The 22,170-nt window shown below is 55.4% G+C and overlaps 1 protein-coding gene across 1 annotated transcript; it reads right to left on the bottom strand.

Annotated features, from left to right (window-relative positions):
- Positions 1–12,855: 12,855 nt before the first annotated feature.
- On the bottom strand, positions 12,856–21,500 carry USH1G (USH1 protein network component sans; the record flags this gene model as incomplete). The annotated part of the gene is made up of 2 exons (XM_080356598.1): positions 12,856–14,101; positions 21,337–21,500. 2 exons carry the CDS (start codon positions 21,498–21,500, stop codon positions 12,856–12,858), a joined length of 1,410 nt encoding a protein of 469 aa, XP_080212724.1.
- Between the last annotated feature and the right edge of the window lie 670 nt (positions 21,501–22,170).

Genomic DNA, 22,170 nt, shown 5'->3' with positions numbered 1-22,170 from the left:
GGAGAAGGTAATCACTGGTTTGGGTGCATCTGCTCTTGCCCCGACCGAAACTGCTTGCCCCCACCCCTTGGTCCCTGGCGTCACCGCCTGGCCAGGTGTTACCTAATGCGGGCACACGGCAGGGATGCTGCGGGCTCTGTTTCACTTTGCTTCCAAAATGCCAAGCCTGCCACTGGCGGTGACATGAAATGATGGCCAAGCCCTCTCGCTCATTGGCCTGGGAGCTGTTTTGTGACCTTGGAGGCCTGCGGGGTCCCAGATTGGTGACAGTGGGCCCCAGGAGGGAACAGGCATTGGTCCAGCACCGGTCATCAGACAGCAATCAGAAAGATGCTCCTGGGTACAACACTGCACCTCCACTTCTCAAAAAAGAAATACAGTTCTCCTTGTAACCATGGCACTGACCAAACCCAGATCCCCCTCCTGCTCTCTGGTGCCCTTCCAGTCCCCAAGCACCGGCAGCAGCCACACACGTGTCCCCACAGGCAGGCACCCAGCCCGGCAGCTCCTGGCAGCCGCCCACACGAAACTTTTACCGCTCAGCACAAGCCGGGTAACTCCAAGATCTATTACTTGCCCTCTCTAGTAAAGACGGATGTTTCCAGCCTCCTCAGCACATGGAGGGAGGACAAGGACCCCAGGGAGGTTGTGCCAGGGATGTCACTACCCAGCACTTGCTGAACAAGGACCATTTGCTGGGGCAGCTCAGCACCGCTGGCCACAGCTGCTTTTCGGGGCCAGGTGTCCCTGCCAATTCCCCCCACCAGCTTCGTGGGCCAGAAGGGAAAGGGGTTGGGAAGGAAGGTAGGTCTTGGGGCCAAGACCCTCTTGGCTTCTCCCCCAGGAGTATTTGGACACACTATGGTGGAGTCATTGCTTTTGCCCAGCATGAGAAACCAGAGCTAAACTGGATGCAGACCAGCAACTGCGTCTTGGCTCCGTTGGTGCTCTTTGTGGGATCAGGTGATGTTGAATTCACAGGGATTCCTGCAAGACAGAAAGCTCCCTACTCATTAAGAAGCCCATGCACAGCTTTAATTAGCAAAAGGAGGGGGCTGCATGATGCTGCCCCTGCACATGGGATGGGCACTGCCCTCCACCGGGCACAGGACCTGGCGCAATGGGTCGGTGCCACCCTGGGTGCAAACAGGAATGGGTGCTGCAGTCCTGGGCAGGTGCCTGATCATGCTCCACTCCAGCCAGGGGCAAAGCGAGGGCAGCCGGGGCCGTGACGCATCCGCCGTGCCCGGGAGGCAGCGCCTGGACAGGAGCGAGCTGCCTGGCCGGGCTGGGAAGTCAAAGCGCTGTGTCATTCCTTCGGGCTGGAAATTTGGTCCGGAGCCAAAGGGCTGCCCGATTCCAGCCAGAGTCCAAGAATTCACCCCCACCTCCCCAGGTTTCGCATACCCATAACCTATTCCCTGTTTTCAGCCGCCATGGGGATGCAACGGCCAAGCCGAGGGGCTGGGGAGGGGGTTTGCTGTCCTGGTTCCATCTGACACAGACAGGCTCCATCTCCCTGTCAGGCCTGGGTACACATCCAGCCAATACCCCATATGTCCCCCAGCCAATACCCCATGTGTTCCCCCATGCCACCAGGCCTGAGCAAGGGTGACTGAGTTTCAGAGGCTGAACTGCCCCAGCCCACCTCCCCAGGGAAATGCACGCCCCTCCCGGTGGGCACGGGCAGCCCACCGGAGCGCTGCCGAACCTGCCGCTGCACCGAGGGCAGTTTTTGTTTCTTCTTCAAGGCGAGAGCCCAGATGCTCCCTGCCAGCCAGAGGGATAACTCACACACTGCCTGGCAGCGATTTCATCAGCATGGCCGGACCCATAAAACCAGTTAGCTTGGAAAAACAGGGACTCTTCTAATGATACCTTTGGAGCTCTGGATCCCAGTCCACCAAGGGAATATCTGCAGGAGTCCGGAGGAGGTTGCGGGTCAGCTCTGGCTGGCACACGGCTGCATCCCCAGCCCTGCCAGCAGCACCAGATGAAGGAGCCGTCCTCCATCCCCAGTGGCCAAAATATGGCGTGTTGCAACCTCCTAGGAAAACACAAACACCAGGAAAGCTGCTAATCCTGCAACCAGCTTTGCCACAAAAGCAAAATCTCCCCAGCCCCATTCCTCCAGCTTTCTCCCTCCCACCATGAGCCATTGCAGGCAAATCCAAGGTGCTGCTCCTTAATCCCAGACCAGGGAAGCAGAAGCCACCCTGACCCATGAAACCTCACCAGTGCACTTTATTACTGATTTCGGCAAGGCTCCACTGGGTTCGGGATCAGTGGCAGCCAGAGTTGGCCTGTGGGAGGACAAAGCAGGACAAACCAAAAGAGGGAAGAGGCCCGTGAAAAAAAAATAAGGTTTAGAATAGAAACCAGATTAGGGCTAAACTGTGGGAGGTAGGATCTGTCACAGCATCAGAGTGGGTTGCCACTGCCAGCCCAGGGGACATGAGGGTCTCTGAGCCATCCTCAGCATCCTCACCAAGTCCACAGGGTTGCCAGTCCTCCGGTTTTGGGAATGACTCCAATTTTGGGAATCTCCCAGGGGGAGAGGGGCTGCAGGAATGAGCCTGGGTGCAAAATGAACAAGAGCTCAGCCCTAAAAACATCCCTTCATCCTGCAAGGGCTCTTTTGGTCCATCACATGGCCAGTGCTTGGGACTGCTCCTCCGGAGGGTCATTGCTGCCCCAGGAGAGCTGTGTTGGGGCAGCCGGACAGAGACTCAGCAGGAACATGGACTCAGCAGTTCTACATAAAAAGTAGGGTTTCATTCCTTTCTTCCTGAATGGGAAAAGAACAGTCAACAATGAGCCAAGCTTGGCGCAAGGTGAGATAAGACTGATCTCTTGCGGAGGCAGGACGAGCGTCACTGGGCACTTGGCACAGCCCAGAGAGTTATCCCAAAATGCGCAGAGGGTTCACGAGGTGCCACCGGCACCACCCCAGCACCCGCCAGCCCAGGGAGCCCATGGGTGGCCAGATCTCTGGCAAAAGCAGGAGCCGTCCCACAGCCACGTCCCCGGCTGGGACACAGCCAGCCAGTGCCAGGCAGGGTTACGGCAGGGAGCTGATAGCGGGATTTACGGAGCGAGGCCGGAGGCGGTTCTGGGAATAGTTCCGCTGCCCGGTACGAGCCTGTTTACCCAGCAGGATGTCGCCTTCCGGCGCATGGCACAGGTGATGCCCCCGGAAAACCGGGCGATTTTCTGGGAGAAGGGGTGACTAAGAGTTGTGTTTTGTTGGAAAAAGGGGTGAAACCGACCTCCTTGGAACTGATAGGAAGTCTCCTTGGAGCACCCATGATTCAGATTGTACATGGACCGATGGATTTGCCCGGCCCACGAACCACTTGTCACTCAGGATTTCACTCCACCTGCTCCAGACAGAAGAAAACCCGAACAAAACCATGTCAGCCATGTCAAGAAACATCCCCATAACCTCCGCTTTCCCCAAACTGCAGGTCTTCCTTTCCCATAGTGAAAAGTTCTGTGACCAACAAAATTACTCCTTCTGAAGACATGTCCACAGTGATATCATGAGTGGGTTCTCATGCCCATCCCCTGCCCCACTGAAGCACTGGGCACATTGTTTTCAGCCCCTTGGGAAGGCTTTGCTGATGGGGAGGACATCTGAGGAGAGATGGCAAGAGCTGCCAGATCCTGCTCTTTTACTTGCCTGAAAATCTGAGGGGAAAAACAGTGAAAAAAGTTGCTTTTGTTTAGCTTTCAGTCCCAACACGGCCTTATCCTGCTGTCAGGGCTGGAACAGCTCTTGGGTGGTGAGAAAGGAAGCTTACGGTTCCCTTCAGAGAGGAATGTGCCCATCCCATGTCACCCTCGTGTCTGCAGGATGCCCGAGGACCTGCTCATCCCCACCGCCATGGAAAGCCATCACCTTGTGCAGGGTCAAACCAGCCCCAGCTCGGGGACAGCGTCCCTGGCCACGGGGTTGGTGCTTCCTGGGGAAAGGTGGCTGGAGCACGTGGCGTTGCTGCCTGCGGAGCTGAGCGTGGCCCCGGGCTGGTGAGTAACACCTTCGTCCAGCTGCCTCGAATGCCGGAGGTTGATCCATCACCTGGTGCCGGCGGGCAAGGAGGTGTGCTGCTCCGCTGGTACACAGGGGCCCCGCTCAGCTCCTCCCTGCTCCTGTGAATGGGGCTGACCCTGCTCAGCATCACAACCCTTTGCTCTTCTGTGCCCTTTCCTACCCACTCCATGCAAGTGGTCCCCCTGCCCTCCTCCTGCCATGGCCCCCGACCCACCAGCCAGAGAACCTGCTGCCCTCCACCCTAACCACGGCTCTTGGGCACATGGGTACCTCTAGACCATCTTCACCCCTTCTCCAGATTGGCTTTTATCCCTCTAGGGGTGCTGCCCAGCCCTGCCCTGTTCCTTCAGGAAGCCCAAGTGCCCCTCGTGGGTACCACTCCAGGGTGCCACTGCCAGCCGGGGCTTTCGTGAGGGACATCCATCACGGGGCGGGGGACTGGGCCATCCTCATTCCTGCAGGCGTTATCCCGTTGTCACAGACACGGCACCCTGCCCGCGCAGGATTGTATAACCTCTTACATCAGGCAGCACTGGGCTGAGGCCAAGCCGGCTCCTGCGTCTCTCCCTGCCTGTGCTGGCCCAGCTCCACAGCCGGTCCTGGGCCCCCGAGCTCTAGAATCCCACTCCCCAGGGATTCCTGTACCCACTGGGTGCCCCATGGACCCATCTACCCAGCAGCCTTCCCATGGGGATACCAGCAGGTGCTGTCACCTGGTCCCCGCTGTGACCCAAGGATGCTCATCCTCCACCTCAAGACCCTTCGAGATGCAGTCCTGCTTCACACAGGGTAGCCTTTGCTGTTGTCTGTGAAAGCAACAAACACTGGAAAAAGATGGGTTTATGCTTCTTCCAGGGAAGAAGGGGCTAAATACAGCCAGGGCTGCTTGCTGGCTGGCAGCAGGGACAAGCCCAGCACAGCCCGACAGGTGCCCCAAAAGCCTCCACCTCCCCAGCCGCCCCTGGCCTGCTTTCCAAACCCAGCCGACCGGGTTTCGAGGTGCTGGAGGGGTGCCAAAGCACCAGGGCAGCAGGGTGAAGGCATTCCCGGGCAGGACACTGTGCCAAGAACAGCACGCACCGCTCATCTCCCCTTCTCAGCCCCCAAAACACGAGGAAAACCCCTGGGGAGATGTTGTCTGTGGGGAAAATCAGCGGCCAGCTCATGGCTGCCTGTCAGTGCCCTCAAGGGCTGTGCAGCACCCGCGAAACCCACAGCCAGGGTCTGCACAGCCCTGGGCATGGGTGGCCAAGCCCACGCGCTGCTGTCGAGCACCCACTGTGGCCCCTCAGGTGTCACCCGCGGGTTGCAAAGTGCCGCAGGGCTGGCTTTGGTGCTGGGTGCTCTTATGTAAGGAAGCGGGAGAGCAGCTGAGGATGAGCCCGGCTTTATAGGTCAAAAAATGGAGGTGCAGGGCAGTCAAGGGATTGGGCTGGGGCAGCCGTGAGTCAGTGGCAAAGGAGGGACCGGCTCGGCGGAGGCTTTATTAGCTGATGAGGGGTGGAGCAAAGCTCCACAGACAGGCGAGGAGCCACAGCATCGACCCAGCGGGGTCCCGCTGTCCCACACGACGTGGCCCCCAGCACCCCGACCCAGCGGTGATGCAGCTCCAGCCTCACTCCTCCTCCTCCTCCTCGCCGTGCCCCTGAGGGGAGGTTGAGCCGCTTGTCCCCCTCTGCAGCCTCAAACTCGCCCACGGCGCAGCCAGGACGGCGGTGATGGAGCAAGGTCAGTGAAACTGGTTTCTCCTCCTTGGTCCCTGGAGCAGGCGGGCTGGGGAGCTCAGACTTGTTGACAGCGGCTCTCGTTAGCTCGGTTAATGAGCGGGGCCAAGGGCTGGACTCTCCACGCTGGAGGTAACGGCTGGGATGGGGCCATGGTCACCCTGTGCATCTCCCCATCCCTCCCCGGGCAGACAGCCCCGCTGCTCAGCTCAGTCTTCCCTGGCCCCACAGGGCCCCTCAGGAGCCCCCTGCCCCAGGAGGTGAGCTCCCAAATACCAAGGGGGCTGGGGCAGCTGAAGTAATGTGTGTTTGCATGGCAACTCTGCTGTGTTGGTGACCCAGAGGTGTTTGGGGGCAGCAGCTCAGGGTGCTAGCCTGATGGCCAAGCAGTTGTTTGTGGCTGTGGAGAAGGGCCAAGATGGGGGGTTGTCACAGCTGCGGGAAGAGGCAGCATCCAGGCCAGGTGCCAGGATACTTCCTCTGCCCCATCCAGGCCAGGTGCCAGGATACTTCCTCTGCCCCATCCAGGCCTTTCACCACCTTGTTGGAGCTCCCATGTGCTCCTTGCACTGCCCACAGTCGATGGCACCACACAGCCGGGATGGGGAAATGCTGAAGTTGGCCACCCATCCCGTACGTGGGTGCATTTCCAAAATGCAGCCAGAGAACATGGGGCAACATCCCAAGGGGTGAGCATGGGCAAAGGTCCCCACTTCCAGTGCTGAATTTTGCTGTGACATGGCTATGCCAAGCCAAGCTCTGCTGCTTCCCATTGGTGGGATGATGGGTCAGGAATAGAGTGATGTTGTAGCAGCCGGATCTGTGCCCAGCACCTCCCCACAGAAATCCATCCCCACCAGGGCTCAAATGCTTGTGTAGGACTTATTGCCAGGGTTTAGGTAGTTTCTGAGCAGATGACCCCTTGCAGCCCTGTGTTGCTGTTCCTGGTGTGGTCCTGTGGTGGGTCAGGTGGTCCAGCCTTCACCCGGGTGTCTCCCCCAGTGACAGATGCTCCTGGTCCCACCGGGACCTTTGGGGCTGTGTGGCTCTGCTGGCTTTGGAGAGCGCTGTTGAGTTGGAACTCACTGTCCAGCAGCAGGAAAATAGAGTCGTTGCCAAAGTGTGTCCTCAAAAGTTAAAGCTCAGAAAAACACCAGAGGACAGGAGCTGCGGGAAGGTTGTCCCTGTCGCTGGGGCTGCGCAGGGCTGCTCGGTGCCCTCACCCCAGCACGGGGCCAGCTCCATTGCTGGCATCAGAGTCAAGGTCTCCTGAAACACGGTTCCCGGTAGCTTTGGCATCCCCAGCAGCAGTGCTGGGCATGATCTTGTCCTCACCGCTGGCTTCAGGGTCACGCCAGGGTGAGCCAGGAGCCTGGTGTCACGATGCACAGGGGTGTTTGGCAGCTGGGGACAAAGATCAGCCTGTGCTTGATGCACAATTATCCCCAGCAGCACTGTCAGTGCTCAGTGGGATGAATCCAGACCAACACCTTGAACCTGACCACAGCCACATCTTTACCCCAACCAAAGGACCCCCAGCCTCAAGTCCCCAGCTATTAACCCTTAAATCCCTCCCTCTCTCTATGCTGTTGGTACAGGAGCTTGGGAGAAGACATATGGACAGCTTTTCCAGCTCCAGGTGACTCCATAGTTCCCTCATTGGCCCCCAGCTCACCCAGTCTGAGTTCTGAGAGACCCTGGAGTTTCTCATAGTGGGAGCATTTCCTTACATGCTTCTGCAGAAACAGCTCCATACCCCTGCAGAGGCTGGAAAAGGTTATTGCAGCCACAACCCCACAATTACAGAGTAAACCTGCACTCTGACCCTACACGAAGCTCCATGGGAGGTGCTGCCCTGCTCCTGACCCTCATTCAGCGACAGTCAGGGAGTTTAGCTCAACACCCAGGAGGGAGCATCTCCCTATCCTGCACCTAGAGTGAAGAGCCTGCCTGCTCCAGGCCAGAGGCAGGTGGGTCCAGGGCACCAGTGATGCCCCAGACCTTGCTTGCCACCAGGGATGCTCAGTGTCATCTGTGGGTGCATCCATGTGCTCCTCCAGCTACTCTGGCTGAGAGCAAGCCAGGGTGATGGGTACCAGGATGATGGGTACCGGGGACCTCACTCTGACCCCAGACACTTGGTGGCAGCATCCACAGTGTTGCATGATATTTTGCTAACATTTATGAATTGCACAGGGCAGACTTACAAAATAATTCACTCTGATAATACCTAAGGCCAGCATTAAAAGAAAACAACACTTCTCGCACTTCCTCAGCCCACTCTTGCTCAGGGAGGACACTGTGAGCCGTGTCCATGTCGCTGCCTTTTGGGGCACTTTGATTTTGGGAACTGCCGCAGAGGGTCCCAAAAGCTGTTGCAAAGCTCCTGCAAGGTGCAGCACCCAACCCCAGCTGTATCAGCACCACATCCAGCCCTGCGCTCGGCTGCCGGGGGCAAAGCTGGGGTGTGCCACAGGTGTTCTGCATGGAAGTCCTTCCCCTCGCCTCCATCTTCCTGCAGCCACGTGTTACTCAGCTGCTCTGCCAGGAAGTGAATCCCTGTCGGGATGGGCAGGAAGTAGTTAAGCAAGTGGCGTGCAATGGCCCATGCTGGCCTGGCAGGTCCCAGACCCCAGCATCACCCTCCGGTGTGGGCACCATGGCTGTCAGCAGCTCTGGGTGAGGCTGGAGGAGCATCAGGCAGGACTGAGGACCAGGTGCTCCAGCCCATGGAACATGCCTTCCCGTGCTCCTCTCTGCCCGCAGGACCTATCTGGTGCCCTGAGCCATGCCCTTTCTTGGTTCCCATGCCAGCCCTGCGTGGCATGGCTGAGAACACATGCCATGCAAGGGGAACAGCTGATAACCCCGGTGCTGCAGCAGTCTGGGGGAAGCAGCCTTGTCCCCTGGGCTGGCCGCGGTCCCTAGCAGCCAAGCAGGGATGCTGCAACACTCACTCAGTGCCTGCAAACCCATATCTCTAACACCACTGCTGCACACCCTTGGTGATCCCCAAAAACCTCCCCTGCCTTCTCCCTCCTCCAGAGCACGGTCTGGGGGCCCAGCCAGCTCCTAAGGACAGGGAGATGAAAGCATCTGGGTGACAGTGAGTGCCAACACATCCCCCTTGCAGCTGCCACACGAGGATAAGGGCAGGGCCTGTGAATTGGCATCACTTTCACAAGCTATGCTTGTCCACTTGAGGAGCCAGGGCTGTCCAGCTCGAGGATGGGGTGTCCATGCTGTCACCAGACCACTGTTATGGCCCCTTGTCCTCGCTTCACTCCCTACCTGTCACCTCCTGCACCACTGGGGACAGGGAAATACATGTGCAAGGTGAACCCAGGGAACTGGTTTTGCTGAGAAGCCCAATTTAACACAGGCACAGGGCAGTTTGGTGTTGATGGCGTGGGGCACTAAGAGACAGCTGTCCCCAGTGTCACAGGTTTCCTGCCAGGGTGATGCTCCATGTGCTGGCACGGTGCTGGTGGGACCCATACCGAGCCCGATCGCTGGCAGGGGTGAAGGTCAGTGTTTTCTTGCTGGCAGCACTGGGTCAGGGAAACCTGCTGCCTGGCTGGGTTTCTGTTTGGGAGGGTATTTAAGAGTGTTCTCCAGGGTGTGCCAGCCCCAGCCTCCACCCTGCTTTCACAAGCGCCTCTCCGAAAGGAGCTTGTTGTTCTCAGCCACTGAGCAGATGCCATTAGCACCAGCAAGGTTCCCCCACAGAGGCTGAGGACCCAGGGACACCCACATCCCCTCCCCCTGCCCAGGGCAAGCAGAATCTGGCTCCATCATGAGCCTGCTGGGATGTAGCAGCCCAGACAGCCAGGGGAACTGGAAACCAGGAGACATCTCATGGGCCAAAGGGTTTGAACACCCTGTCCTGCAAGGGCTGCGTCCTCATACTTTGTGGGAGACAACCTGGTTGGAATCAAGGGCCAGACCCAAAGCTAAGCAACACACAGGAGCCAAAGAGGGTGCTGCCATCTCTGACAGACACCTCTGTGCCCGCAGACGGTGCTCCTCACCCCACGTGGGGCAGCCGTAAGCCTGAGTCCATCTCCTGGGCTCTGCAACGCTGTATTGGTGCTACAGCTCAGTTTTGGTCTCTTGCCGTGGTCATGGAAGTGACCATGTTGGTCTTAGGGCTTAGCAATTCAAGAGGCATTTCTGAGCTTGATCTTATGTGTGTGGGGCCATGTCTCATGGTGTTTGGGTACCGCCGTGTCACCAAAACTTTTCACTGGCTTTTTAGAGGAAAGACAAGCTGGGAGAAGGGTTCTCTGTCAGCATCAGCCCAACATCAGCAACTGCTTGGGTGCTCCTAAACAAAAAAGCAAAGTGCTGGTTCATAGTGGGCAACTGGTGCTCTGCTGGTTATCCAGAGGAAGGGCAGAGGGCTTGGCTGGAATCACACGTGTGCACAGGGAAGGGGATGAATTCAGCCCCTGTAACCTCACCTGAAAACAGGCCTTGAGTTACGGGTGCTGCTCACAGCCAGGACTTGGCGTCCACCCTGCATCCCTGCGTCCCTGCATCCTCGCAGCCCCGCGGGCAGCAGATCCCATCCTTCTCTCCCAGGCCTGGTCCCAGCAGAGGGAGCTGTGACATTAGAGAGCCGTGACACTAGTGAGCCCAGCCACCGTTGTCCCTGCTGGGACGGCAGCCCTGGGCTTTGGAGAGGGACCAAAGACAACAGTCCTGGGCCCTCGCGTCACGCAGCCTTCTCAGAGAGCTCGCTGATTCAGCACATCTGATTGCTCACCCTTTTCCCTGGAAATCAAGCCAAGAGTTATGCAGAACTTGTACATTCAAACATAAAAGCATTTTTAGTGAGGGGAAAAAAAAAAATAAAAGAGAACAACATCATACACACACTTTAAAAAGTCCTTCTCAGTCTGCATCCATGCAGAGAGATCCTGGCCCCGTGGTGCAGCGGGGCTGTTCAGCTGATGCTGGAGCATCTGTGTGAAGGGAAAGGAAACCCCAAACCACTCCTGCTGAGGCTTCAGCCCCTTGGGGAGCAGCAGGACAGAGCCACCTCGCAAAGACTTAATTCTTGCTTGCAGAGAGTTTTTATCCTCCCCTACGTAGACACATATAAAGGGCACAAACAGGCAGGAAGAAGCGCAGCTTCACACCAAACAAATCCTCACCCTCCAAACAGAAAAAACACCCCCCAAGTCTGTGCTGCAGACCCCAGCCAGAGCATGTGCAGGCTGCCAGGACTCACCGTGCTCAGGTCATTCCTTATCATTCACATCCCTGAGATAAGGCTGGGTAAGCAGTACCAGTAACACCACATGGCGTTTCTCTGATCTGGCGGTTTGCATCACAGCCTGGACGGGCACGTTGCCACCACCCCACGGCAAGGGGCTGGTGGCTCTCCTCTCTTAAGGTACATCACTCCGAAATCAGGGGAGGGTGCAAGTTAAAGAAACACCCAGGAGCTGCCTGTAGATTGTGTACGTGAAATATTGCAGTGGAGCTGAGGGCTTGGAATGCGTGTGAGAAGGTCAGCGAGAGACGTGATGAGTCTGTGGAAAACAACTAATGCTCTGGTTTGGAGCTGGGCTGTGTTTGATGCATCAGGGGTGCTCGGAGCTGACTCTGTGCTGCAGCCTGGTGCCACGCTCCGTCCCGGGAAGCTCGTGGAGATGAAGATCCAGGCCCCTCACACACAAACAGCTTCATTTTGGATCATCACGCTCAAGACAGTGTGGACTGGATTCACAGACATGTCTGGAGCCTGCTGGCAAAAGTCAGGGCTGGCACATCTCAAGCTGAACAGCCCAAAACAACAGTAATCAAATCTCTCTTCCAAAAACACAGCACCAAACACCACGCCAAAGCAGCCGACAACCCGGAGAGAGGCCAGGACTCCCCATCCCCCTGCTCCTCCAGCCCAAATCCCAAATCAACCACTTGGCTCAAGAAAGAATGGGTGTAATTATTTATTTTGGGTCCCTTTGAAAATCCCATCACAAGTATCCTTCTGTTCATGGCTTCGTGTGGTCCCTCAGCCCGTGACAGCACAGTGTCGTCTCCCGCTGGGCAGCACTCTTGTTCCTCCAGCGAGCAGATGGCTGTTGTCTCTTCAAGGCTGGCGTGCCGGACCTGCCGGTCCCATCTCAGCAGGCGTCCTGCACGAGGTACCACCCGGAGCATCGCACAGAGACAGAGCGGAGCGAGGGGGCAGGAGGACAGTCCAGAGGGACCTGGGGGGTGGCCGGAGCTTTCAGCTGCCCCAGGAAGAGAGTCTCTGGCTTGTGTTTTCTGGCAACTTAGAACTGTGGGTTTTTTTCTCTCAATCATATATATAAAAAAAAAAGTATAAATAAAATAAAATGCTGCTGCTATCTGCAAAGGGAAAGAGAAAAATCTATCAGCACCCTGAGAACCCAAGACTGAGCTGTACCGAAATCCTGTAAAACCAGCAAGAACACGGATATACCTGAGGGCTGAGAAGCCCAAACAATACATTGGATCAGGGTGTCAGCGGATGTGACAGCGGGGAGACCCACAGCTGGGCCTTCCCTTCACCTCTATGGCAGACACGTGGTCTTTCAAACCAACCGACCCCTGGAAACACCGTGAAACAGCAACAACTCCAACCCAGATACGCAGTCTCCAAAGGTCTGAGTAAGATCTCAAGCACTTGGGGAAGAATTCCCAATCCCACAGGGCGCTGCCCTCAGCCTGCTCCCGCTGGGAACTGCGGTTCATTTCCTAACACCTTCAAAAGGTGAACAGTCAAGACAAGCCCGAGTGTGGTTGAGAATCCCAGCTACAGGGACTCAGAAGAACCAGACCACAGCATGGTGTGCATCCATACAGGTTATGAAACAAAGCAAAGGCTCCACATCCTGCCCAGCCACATTGGGGCTGCTGAGTAATGAACTAACGTTACTGCCACCTCTCCAAACTCTCATTGTTTCCACACGAGCAGGAATTTGCTCACACAGAAGCACCAAGGTTACCTGGACTCCTACTCTTCCAAGTGGGTTGAAACCTTATGTTATCCACATCTCCACCTGCTGAAGGGTTTAGTTGCTCAGAGGCCACATCTCTTACTTACAGTTCAGTGTCTACAATGACATCTGGCTTCTCCAGTGTTTGCCGTCGCCTCTGGATGGCATCGACAATCTTCTTCCTGGGGCCCAACGGGATATTGATGCTCTTCAGGTCATTATCTGAACACAGCATGAGGGCCTCCAAGTCAATCTTTTCCTTCTTCAAGATGGAGATGAACTCAAACATGTGCAGCGAAGCCAGAAAAGTCTCCAAGGGGCTGGTGTCTGGTTCATCATCATCATCTAAGCCCAGCTCTACCTCGTCCCAGGGCAGCTCCTCCGCGTTCCTCTCCTGCAGGCTGTTGGCACTGCCAATGCTGTCGTTGAGACTTGGCGAGCGCTGCAGGCGGCTCCGCAGTTTGACACCTACCCCGTCCGTGTTGTCTTCACCCAGTGTGCCAGCGTCCTCCCGGCCGATCCCAAAAAGCCCACTGCTGACGTAGTTGCGCCGGAACACCATAGTGCCCAGCCCGGGGCGGTTGAACAAGGAGTCGTGGCCAGAGTCGGTGCTGACTTCTGAGTGTGCTGAGTCCATGTGCAAGCCTGGGTCGCTTATGGCACGGGAGACAGTGTCTTCATCTGTGAGGAACATGTCTCTGATGTTACGCCGAGTCCACTCCTTGGGGCTGGCATATGTGCCCTGCTTCACAAACATGACGTCATTCCCCAGCTGGAGACCAGATAGGGACCGCACGCTTTTCCTCCCATCCTCGTAGATCTTGAATGTCCCATCCACCTGCTTCTTCTTCTCTAGCTTCTTCTGTATTTTCGTCTTTCCCTTGGCTGTGCCATGGATGGTGGCTTGTGAGTATGGCAGGGAAGTCACCATAGACATGTGTTGGAACTTCTTGCTTAAGGTGCTACTCGAATAGCTAGAGAAGCTCATGGTGTCTGAATTATCCGACATCTCCTTTCTGTACCGTTTCTCCATCCTTTCGTGATGTTTCTTCTGCAGCTTCACACAGTCCTTAATCCTCCGCTCCGCATCCCGAAAGGCCTTGTCCTTCAGTTTTCTCACCAGCTTGGGGTTGAGGCTGCTCTGCTTAGCAGCGATGGAGTCCAGGTAACGCACACACTCCATGTGTCCCTTCATGGCTGCCATGTCCAGCGGCGTGTGGTAGTCATTGTCCAGGCACCAGATGTTGGCCCCAAAAGAGATGAGGAAGGAAAGGCAGTTCAGGTGGCCATTGGCTGCTGCCAGGTGGAGCGGGGTGTTCCCCCAGATGTCACATTTGTCCGGATCGCCCCTAAACAGCAAGAAAAGCGGTTAGCATGCAGGTATGGCTAACATACTACTGAGACACTCCCAGTTGTGCATGGTGCAAATCAGCACCATGAACTGTTGCCTCCTCAAAATACGAAGCTATACACCTCTGGCCCCTACAGCTTAATTTTAAGAGGGTCTTCTGGAGGGGTGTGCCACTGACACAGAGCCAAGCGCCTGACATGCAAGCCTGCAGTAATTTCCATTACTTTAATTTAGCTCTGAGGAGAGTTTTTGGAGAGGGGTAAGCCAGATTCTGTGTAGCCCAGGAGTGAGATATGGGGCTGATTCCAGCTCAGACCTTTAGCTTGTTATAAAATTTCAAATCTAAAACATCCAAAGAAAATCCTAGTCAGATTCTATCTTCAAATCTTGCCTCCATCCAGATTCTGTGGAGAGACAGCCCAAAACATATCTCTATACACCACATCCTGTGTGGGACACCATGGGGTCCCACCATGAGGGTACCTACCAAGTGACCATCCTCAGCACTGGTTCTGAAACCCACCACCCGCCGAAACCTCCACACCGTTCTGAAACCTTCCCACCCATACTGGTGCCTGGGGAAATTCAGGGCACAAGAGGGCACATTGTCAGTAGAGAATAAGAGCAAAGTTGCTAGCATTGGCCTCGGGATTGGGGTTTTGTGGGGGTTTTTTGCTGTACCGCACTTGGTTTCGATTGCACGGCTTGAAGCGCGTTGGTATTAGCACATCCTGAGACTCCAGTTTCAGAGAAAGTGGAGATTAGGTTTCTGCGCTCCTCAAGAGCCGGACACTCGGCTAATGCCACCAGCATCTCTTCCCACACTGTGCCGGACCCTGTCCCAGCAAGCTGCTGATGGGACACAAACACGTCCCTACTTCTCCTGCTTCCCGTGACAGGAGGGACACAAACCTGGCACTGAAGGAGAAGCTTATCTTGCTATTCCTCTGTATTTGTGGTCGGCTGAAACAAGAGACAGTTCACACCCCAGCTGGCAGCAGCCTTTGCCCGAGCGCCGGCGCTAATGATATGCAGCCAGCAGCAATATCTGTCAGCAATGCCTCTCTCTGCATACACATAAGTCAAAGCCTTTTATTAAGGCTGGGCAGCTCCACCACCCTCCAGAGCAGCTCCCCGCAGGCAGCAGGGTTCTGGCTCAGCAAAACTCCTGCCCTTTTCCACATCACCCTTTCAACGAGTGCCAGAGGAACCCAGCACTGTCCCCTGCCATGGGGACCCCAGCTCCAAGCCCAGGTGTCCAGGTATGTGTTGGGAAGAGGGCTCAGCCAACACAAGCGTTGGGTTGATTCCTCTAGGCCTACAAGAGAATGAGCCTCGGTGATACCAGGAGTCTGGAGAGCAAATGCACACTGGAGACCTTCAGTTCTTTACTCCTCACTGCTCTAGGGCCTGTGCTGACAAGAGCTGGGAGCAGCAGAACCCAGAACTGTCTCCCAAACCCCACGTGCACTGTGTTTGCCTCACTTGAAGAGTCTGAAAACTTCTTCAGAGAAAGACCTTGGAGATCACAGGAGCTGAGCGACTTCTTTCCCCTGCCAGCATCACATCTTCATCGCTCCTGCCCATGCACAAGACCCAGTTACAGCCCCAACCAGCACATTCACCCTCCCATATGGAGCGCCACCTGCACGCTGTGACAACTAGTTTGCAATCCTCAGGCTTTGCTGATATCTCAGCTATGCAATACCAAAGGGAAATTATTCTGCAACAGGCAGAAGTGGTAAAGACAGTGTCCAGAGCCTGAGCATCCCGGTTTTATTTCCTGAGAGCTGCTATGAGCTGAGCTCAGCTTTCCCCATGTGGGAGCACCAGCAGCTGCCTTACATTTCACAAAACTTATTTTTATTTTCACAAAACTTATAGGAACTTGGTAACTACAACTTTCAGCCTGCTGGCAAAATCACCAAGAGTGAGTCAAGACACTCAAACTGTGTAAGACCCACAACCCCTACAGGACTTCTGTATCCAGAGCTCTTGACATCTCCCATAGCAGCGGAGAAAGGGTTCAGAGATGGGTGCTGGGAGGAGAAGGGCAGGAGATGACAGGGCTAAGGAGCCGTGAAGCCAGCAGAAGGACAGGGGGAGCACCCAGTTCTTCGGCAATGCTACGTTTCCAGGAGTGGTAACTCCCCAGCCCTCGCCTCTACCCTCGTAGTGACATGTCCAGGCAGGGAAATTCATGGGGAGGATAAATATTTGATGAATTGCAAGAGAGGAGTAAATTATTGATGGAGTTGGATTAAAGAGCCAGTGAAACTGGAACCGCTGGGGCTGGCAGTGGGACTCCAGCGCGTGAAGTTTTGTTGGTTTGTTTACGCGTGGTCTGAACGGACACATGTGTGCCCGACCTGTGCAGATGAGCCCAGGGACCATGAGCGTCCCCCCATGCACCTGGGCTCACAATGTGGACAGTGACTTAGCAGTCGACTCGCTAGAAAGAATCTTGCTCCCCAAGCCAAGTGTATGGACGCTCAATCCATAAAGTCCATCCCAGAGCCCATTCTCATCTCTGTCTGGTTCAGGTCATGAAGGGCAAAGCTATGGAGGTCTTGAGAATGTTCTTGAGAAGACCTTGAGAAGGTCTACTTTCCTCAGAGAGTGAGGGGAAAGAGCATCAAAACCAGCTTTCCCTGGACATTTCCACAGTCTAAAAACAGGAGTGTTAGGGCAAAATTAAACCTTTAGGTCTCTTTGCCCTATAAATGTCTGCCACAGGCGCTGAAAATGCACCAGAAGAAAAGAAGAAGGGCAAGTTGTAAAGCAGAGGTGTTTGATCCAGCACAGATAATAAACATGAGGCCCTGCCTCTGGCCAGTCTGTCCCAGCAAAACTTCACCTGCAGGGCGCTGCACACCAGGACATGCTGACTGCAGGGTCCACTAAGTGGGAACGTATTTTAATAACAGGTGTGAAGTGCAGCACTTCTCACCTTCAAAGCGTTTTGAAGTGCTGAGTCAACTCCTGTAATAATCATTATTAAAAACGCTGCTAATTGAGCCCCTTAGGTGGACGTGTGCATCTCCTGAGTCATTGCATTTGCGCCATGATGTGCACACTCACTCCCTTCCTGCCGGTTTTTCCCCCTCCACTTCTCCCATGGGATCCCAATTAGCCCGGGAATCCGGCAGCACTTACGTATGTCCTTTCCCGGCTGCACGTGGGAAGTTCCTCTGATGGCAACAGGCTGGCTCAGCCCCGGCTCATGGGTGTGCGGGAAGGATCGGGCCCTCGGACCAGGAGCCAGCTGGGTGCAGAGTATCTCTGGCTCCCATAAAATGGTTTTGGATACAGAAAGAAGGGAAAAATAATGTATGGCTTAAGGAAGAAACCCCCCAGCTTCAGCAGAGCCAGTCAGGGCAACGTCCCTGCTCATTGCAGGGGGGTTGGACTAGATGACCTTTGAAGGTCCTTTCCAAACCAAACTATTCTATGATGATGACTCAAGCGAAGCCTAGAAATAAGCAGAAAAGATGAGGTTTTTGGAGTCAGAGCATAGCCATGGATCCTGCCTCCCAAGTTTGTCCAGGTGGTGATAGGCCAAGGACTCGGCTTTTCTCCAACAAGTTCAGATCCCCCAAAATCCAGCCCAGGTGCTGTCGGTGAGGTTCATCTTAGGTCTCTCTGCCTCTTGTACCAGCAGAAAGCTGGGACACCAGTTATCGTTACTGGTGACCATTACTGCGGCTCTGCGCTCCACCATGCCCAGACCTCACGTTGACTCCGGGCAGCCGGCTCAGGTGCCTGAAGCTGTGACACCAGCTCCACCCTGCTCCTTCCCCTTCCCAGCAGGTCACCACCCAGGAGAAGGTCCTCCCCACTCCTGGCACCCACATGGCCACCAGCCCACGGTGTGCAGAGGACGCACATCACCTTCGCGTGCTTTGCTGTGACCTTCAGTGCAGCCCTGCCACGGCCAGGGCGACGCGGCTCCCTCGAGCAGCCTGGCTGATGTCAGGAGCCACCTCATCCCCTCCAGCCCACTGCTGAGCCACTCGCACCCCTCTGCCATCAACATCCAAAGCATCCGTGAGCCCCATTTTTGTAAGAAGGGAAACTGAGGCACACCTCTGCAAAAAAACACCGTGTGACAAAGCTGACCGTGGACCTGCCTAGCAGAAGGACACATCCTCACCCCTCCTCGGGTCCATTCCAAGGCAAGACAGTCCTGGCTGTTCCCAGCCGAGGCCTCCAGACCCACGGTTGACTGGAGCTGGACTGATGCCTGCCACAGTTCATAAAAAACCACGCTGAAGAATTACTGCCTCTGAAAAGCTGCAATGCTAAATGCCAGTTAGCCTGCCTTTTCCCAGCCATCACGTTAATTGAGTTTGCTTCCCCTGCTGGAGCCCAGCCAGGAGGAAGAAAAAGGCTTTTTGTGTTGCAAAGACGACGGATGAGCCACCACTCGCCCCTCCATCCCAAACCCTCTCTCCAGCTCCATGCAAAGGTGGCACGGAGCCACAGACACATGGACAGAGCCATAAACCTGCTTCATTACCCCTTCGGTGTGGGGTGAGACAACAAACTTTCCTTAAGGATCTACCAATGGATTTATTACACTTTCTTTTCCTCACTACGTTTCAGCCCTACACCACCATCTGCTGAACATGCTGGCACGTGAATGAGGCTCCCTCAGCAACAACAGAGCCCAGATAACCCTAAATATCCACCAGCCCGGCCTGCAGAAGGGCACGACAATCAGAGCTGTGATTGTTGCCCCCAGAGCCCCCTCCCACAGCCCTGCTCTCTCAGGGTCCCTCTAGCATCACTGGGACATTTATTTCCCAGCACTCAACCTCCCGGCTTGTCCGGGCACAGGTACCACTGCTCAGCACTGGCAAGGAAGATTTGGTGTGTCTTGCTCCCCCATCACCCCTGTGCCTCAGCACCCATCTGCAGCCCCATCAGAGGCTGACCAGCCCCATCAGACCCCAAATCTTCCACCCACCCCATCCTTGCAGCCTTCGCATCCCCCAGGGAACAGGGCTCTCTGTGCCAAAGGAGGAGATTTTTTTAACAGCAGAGACCAGAGAGAACTGCCCTGATATTTTGGGACTCTCAGGAGTCCTCTTGCCTCCCAATTGTTATAGTGCAGGTGCAATAGTAACGCATCCAACACAGAATTAAGTTTCACATCTGACCAATACCGCTGCACATCATCCTAAGCACTCACAGAAAATGACAGTCTGCCCACAGGCTCTCCTGCAGGATGTCCCCTCTCTGCCACCTGTGTCCCCACGCCGGAGCTTTCCTGCCTCTCGCAGACCCAACGCCACCCCAGGGAGCAGAGGTGTGTTTGCCCCTGTACCAAGTGGAGCTGTGAGGCAAAGGGGCTTCACTCATCTCTACATGGTCCTGAGCAAGGATCTGACACACAGAGATGAATGTAGGGATGTAAACGCATCCTCCACATGCTTTGCTCCACCATCCATCATGTAAAGGGCACTAGGCTTTTAACCAGGCTATTTTTCCCCAGCAGGAATAAATGTATACCAGGCTGTTAATTAAACAGCAGTCAAGCTGCGCTCAGATATGATTGAGCCCACAAGAACCTTTTAATTCAATGTGAATTTATAAAAGGGGCCACTCCAGAAAAGCAGCCCTTGGGCTTCATGGAGAGGCAGAAACTGCTGGTGTGGGTGTCCTGTGATGGAGGCAGGCAATATAGGGAGATATAATGATAGAAAGAGATATAGAGTCAGTCTGAAAGGCCCATGCCCTGGAAGAACACCCCTCCAGAAAGGCTTTGCCCTGTTCCTCCAGGGCAAGGGCCTTTCAGACTGAATTTGTGGCTGTTAAAGGGTCTTTGGAACCATTTCTAACTCATGCATCTTAAGGTGCACTGCTCAGAGTGGTTTCTTGCTCTCTTCCCTCCAGACTCTGAAATCACCTTTTCCTGAGCACACCCCTATTGCATCAGGACTTAAAGTGACTCTGTCCACCGAGTTTCTGAGCCCAGGATCTGAATAGAAAGTGCTTTACAAGGGAAGGGCAGCAATGTATGTGGGAGCTCTGCCTGCAAACCAGGGCCAGGGTAGCTGATTGAAGGTTTTGTACAAGCAAACCAGAGTATCCAAAAAAGCTGAGAGCCCAGGAACAGGCTCAGCAGAGGCAACCGACGGGCTGTGAGCGCTGCAAACGCAGCCCAGGGTAGATGCAGAAAATCTCTTTTTGGGAGCTGGTGGTCCCACGGAGCCCTGACCCAACATGTAGCAGCAAAGCCCTTCCAAGGAGGCACGATGTACATCCAGGCTGCCAACCCCAGCACTTTTCCTCAATATTAGAAATAAATCAAAGTCAGTGGCACCACCCCTATCTCAGCACAAGGCAGAGGCCACCCCACCTTGGATGAGGTGCTCAGGAAAGTAACCAGAGTGGGAAGGAAGCACCAGGACGTGCTCCCTTGGGAGGCTGGTAAGAACAGGAGCAGATTTGCCTTAGCATAGACCTTCTTGTGCGGTTCCCACAACACCACGATGTAGATCACTCCAGCCTGACCAGCCCCTTCAATCCTGCTGTCCTCTCTCCACCGCATCTCCACTTACAGAGCCGGAGACCCTCCGATTTGACATCCCAGGATGAGGGACCAGGAGAGACACATCAGTATTGAGCAGCCCCCACTGGGGAGACTGAGCTTAAAGAAATCTGTTCTTGAAGAACCTGCAGCTGAATTTCCTGGGCTCCAGGTGCACAACAGGCTGTCCAGGGGTCACACGTTCAAATCTTGCTTTGGGTAAAACACGTAAGTGTCACCTGCTGCCATCTGGTACTGCACACACCCCTGCATGAGCTCTCTTTGGGACAGAAGGAGCAGTTATTCTCTCTTTTAAAGGGGCTATTTTTCATCGCAGTGACGTGATGTGGCAGCTTCTCAGTTCTGCCTGTCTTTCCAGGACCTGACTCAGAAATACAAAGCTCTTCCAGCGGGTCCTGGCCCCACATGGAGGCTGCATACAGGATTTGGGGCAGAATGGGTTGCAGGCTCAGAGGAGCTGGGAATACACAGAGCTGCGATCAGGAGCATTGAATCAGACTCAGAGCACCACAGGGAGAGAAAAACACCATCAGAGAGGATGTGGCGGGTGGCATTCTGGACAGAAGCCATCGTTTTGTGGGGCACCTGCACCCACACTGACGTGCAAGCAGAGAAGGGGTAAAGAGGGGTCCCAGCCTCTCCCCCCAGCCCAGCACCATGTGTTCCCCAACACTCACCCTCTGCTGACGATGAGGCGCAGGGCGTCCAGGTTGCCGTGGTAGGCAGCCCAGAGCGTGGGGGTCATGCCATCCTCGTCCGGCGAGTTCAGGTCCTTCTTGGTGGCTTCCTTCAGGAGGTCCAGGTACCCATCCCGGGCTGCTCGGTGGTACTGGTCGTTCATGGTGCGGAACGGTCCCCGGGCGAGTGCATGGGTGCCCAGGGAGGCTCAGAGGACCGACATGGGGAAGGGGGAGCTGCCAGGAGGACCCTTGCACGGCGCCGCCGTACCCAGACACCTGAGAAGCCCTGGCCAGGGAGGCAGGAGCTCCTGCGAGCCCAGCCAGGCTCTTCAGCGCTTCCCCTGGGTCCTAAGCATCCTCGCAACAAACGCTTCGCGCACCAGCTCCGCGGCACATTGAAAGCTCCAATTAAGCAGCATCTCTGCGTCGGGCTCAGCCAAGCGCTGCGGGCACAGGGTCACACAGTGACAGCTCACTGGGTCTACGTGTCCCCTAAGGGGAGGCAAGAAGGCTGAACTTTCAAAGCAAGCCCAGGGGCATTCGCAACTCAGCTTTTCCTAGTTAAATATATATAGATATCTACGTATATATAGATATCTATCTCCATAGTGTCACTAGGAAGACACTAGCAGACCCAGTCACCATTCCTGTCCCCCACTATCCTGCTTCTGCCCCCAGGATTCTGCTTTCTAGGGAAACACACAACAAACTGTGCAACAGGCATCTGTGATAACCCAAAGTAAATCATAGAGGCTAGAAAAATTACCTTCCTCAGCCCTTATCCCTCTTTGGAGACCAAAAAAACCCCAAACTAAACACATTCCTGTCTGT

The sequence above is a fragment of the Nesoenas mayeri genome (genome assembly GCF_963082525.1).
Source record: "Nesoenas mayeri genome assembly, chromosome: 19".
In the NCBI taxonomy this organism is placed as follows: domain Eukaryota; kingdom Metazoa; phylum Chordata; class Aves; order Columbiformes; family Columbidae; genus Nesoenas; species Nesoenas mayeri.
The sequence above is the reverse complement of the archived record's forward strand: the minus strand, read 5'-3'. Positions and strand labels throughout refer to the sequence as shown.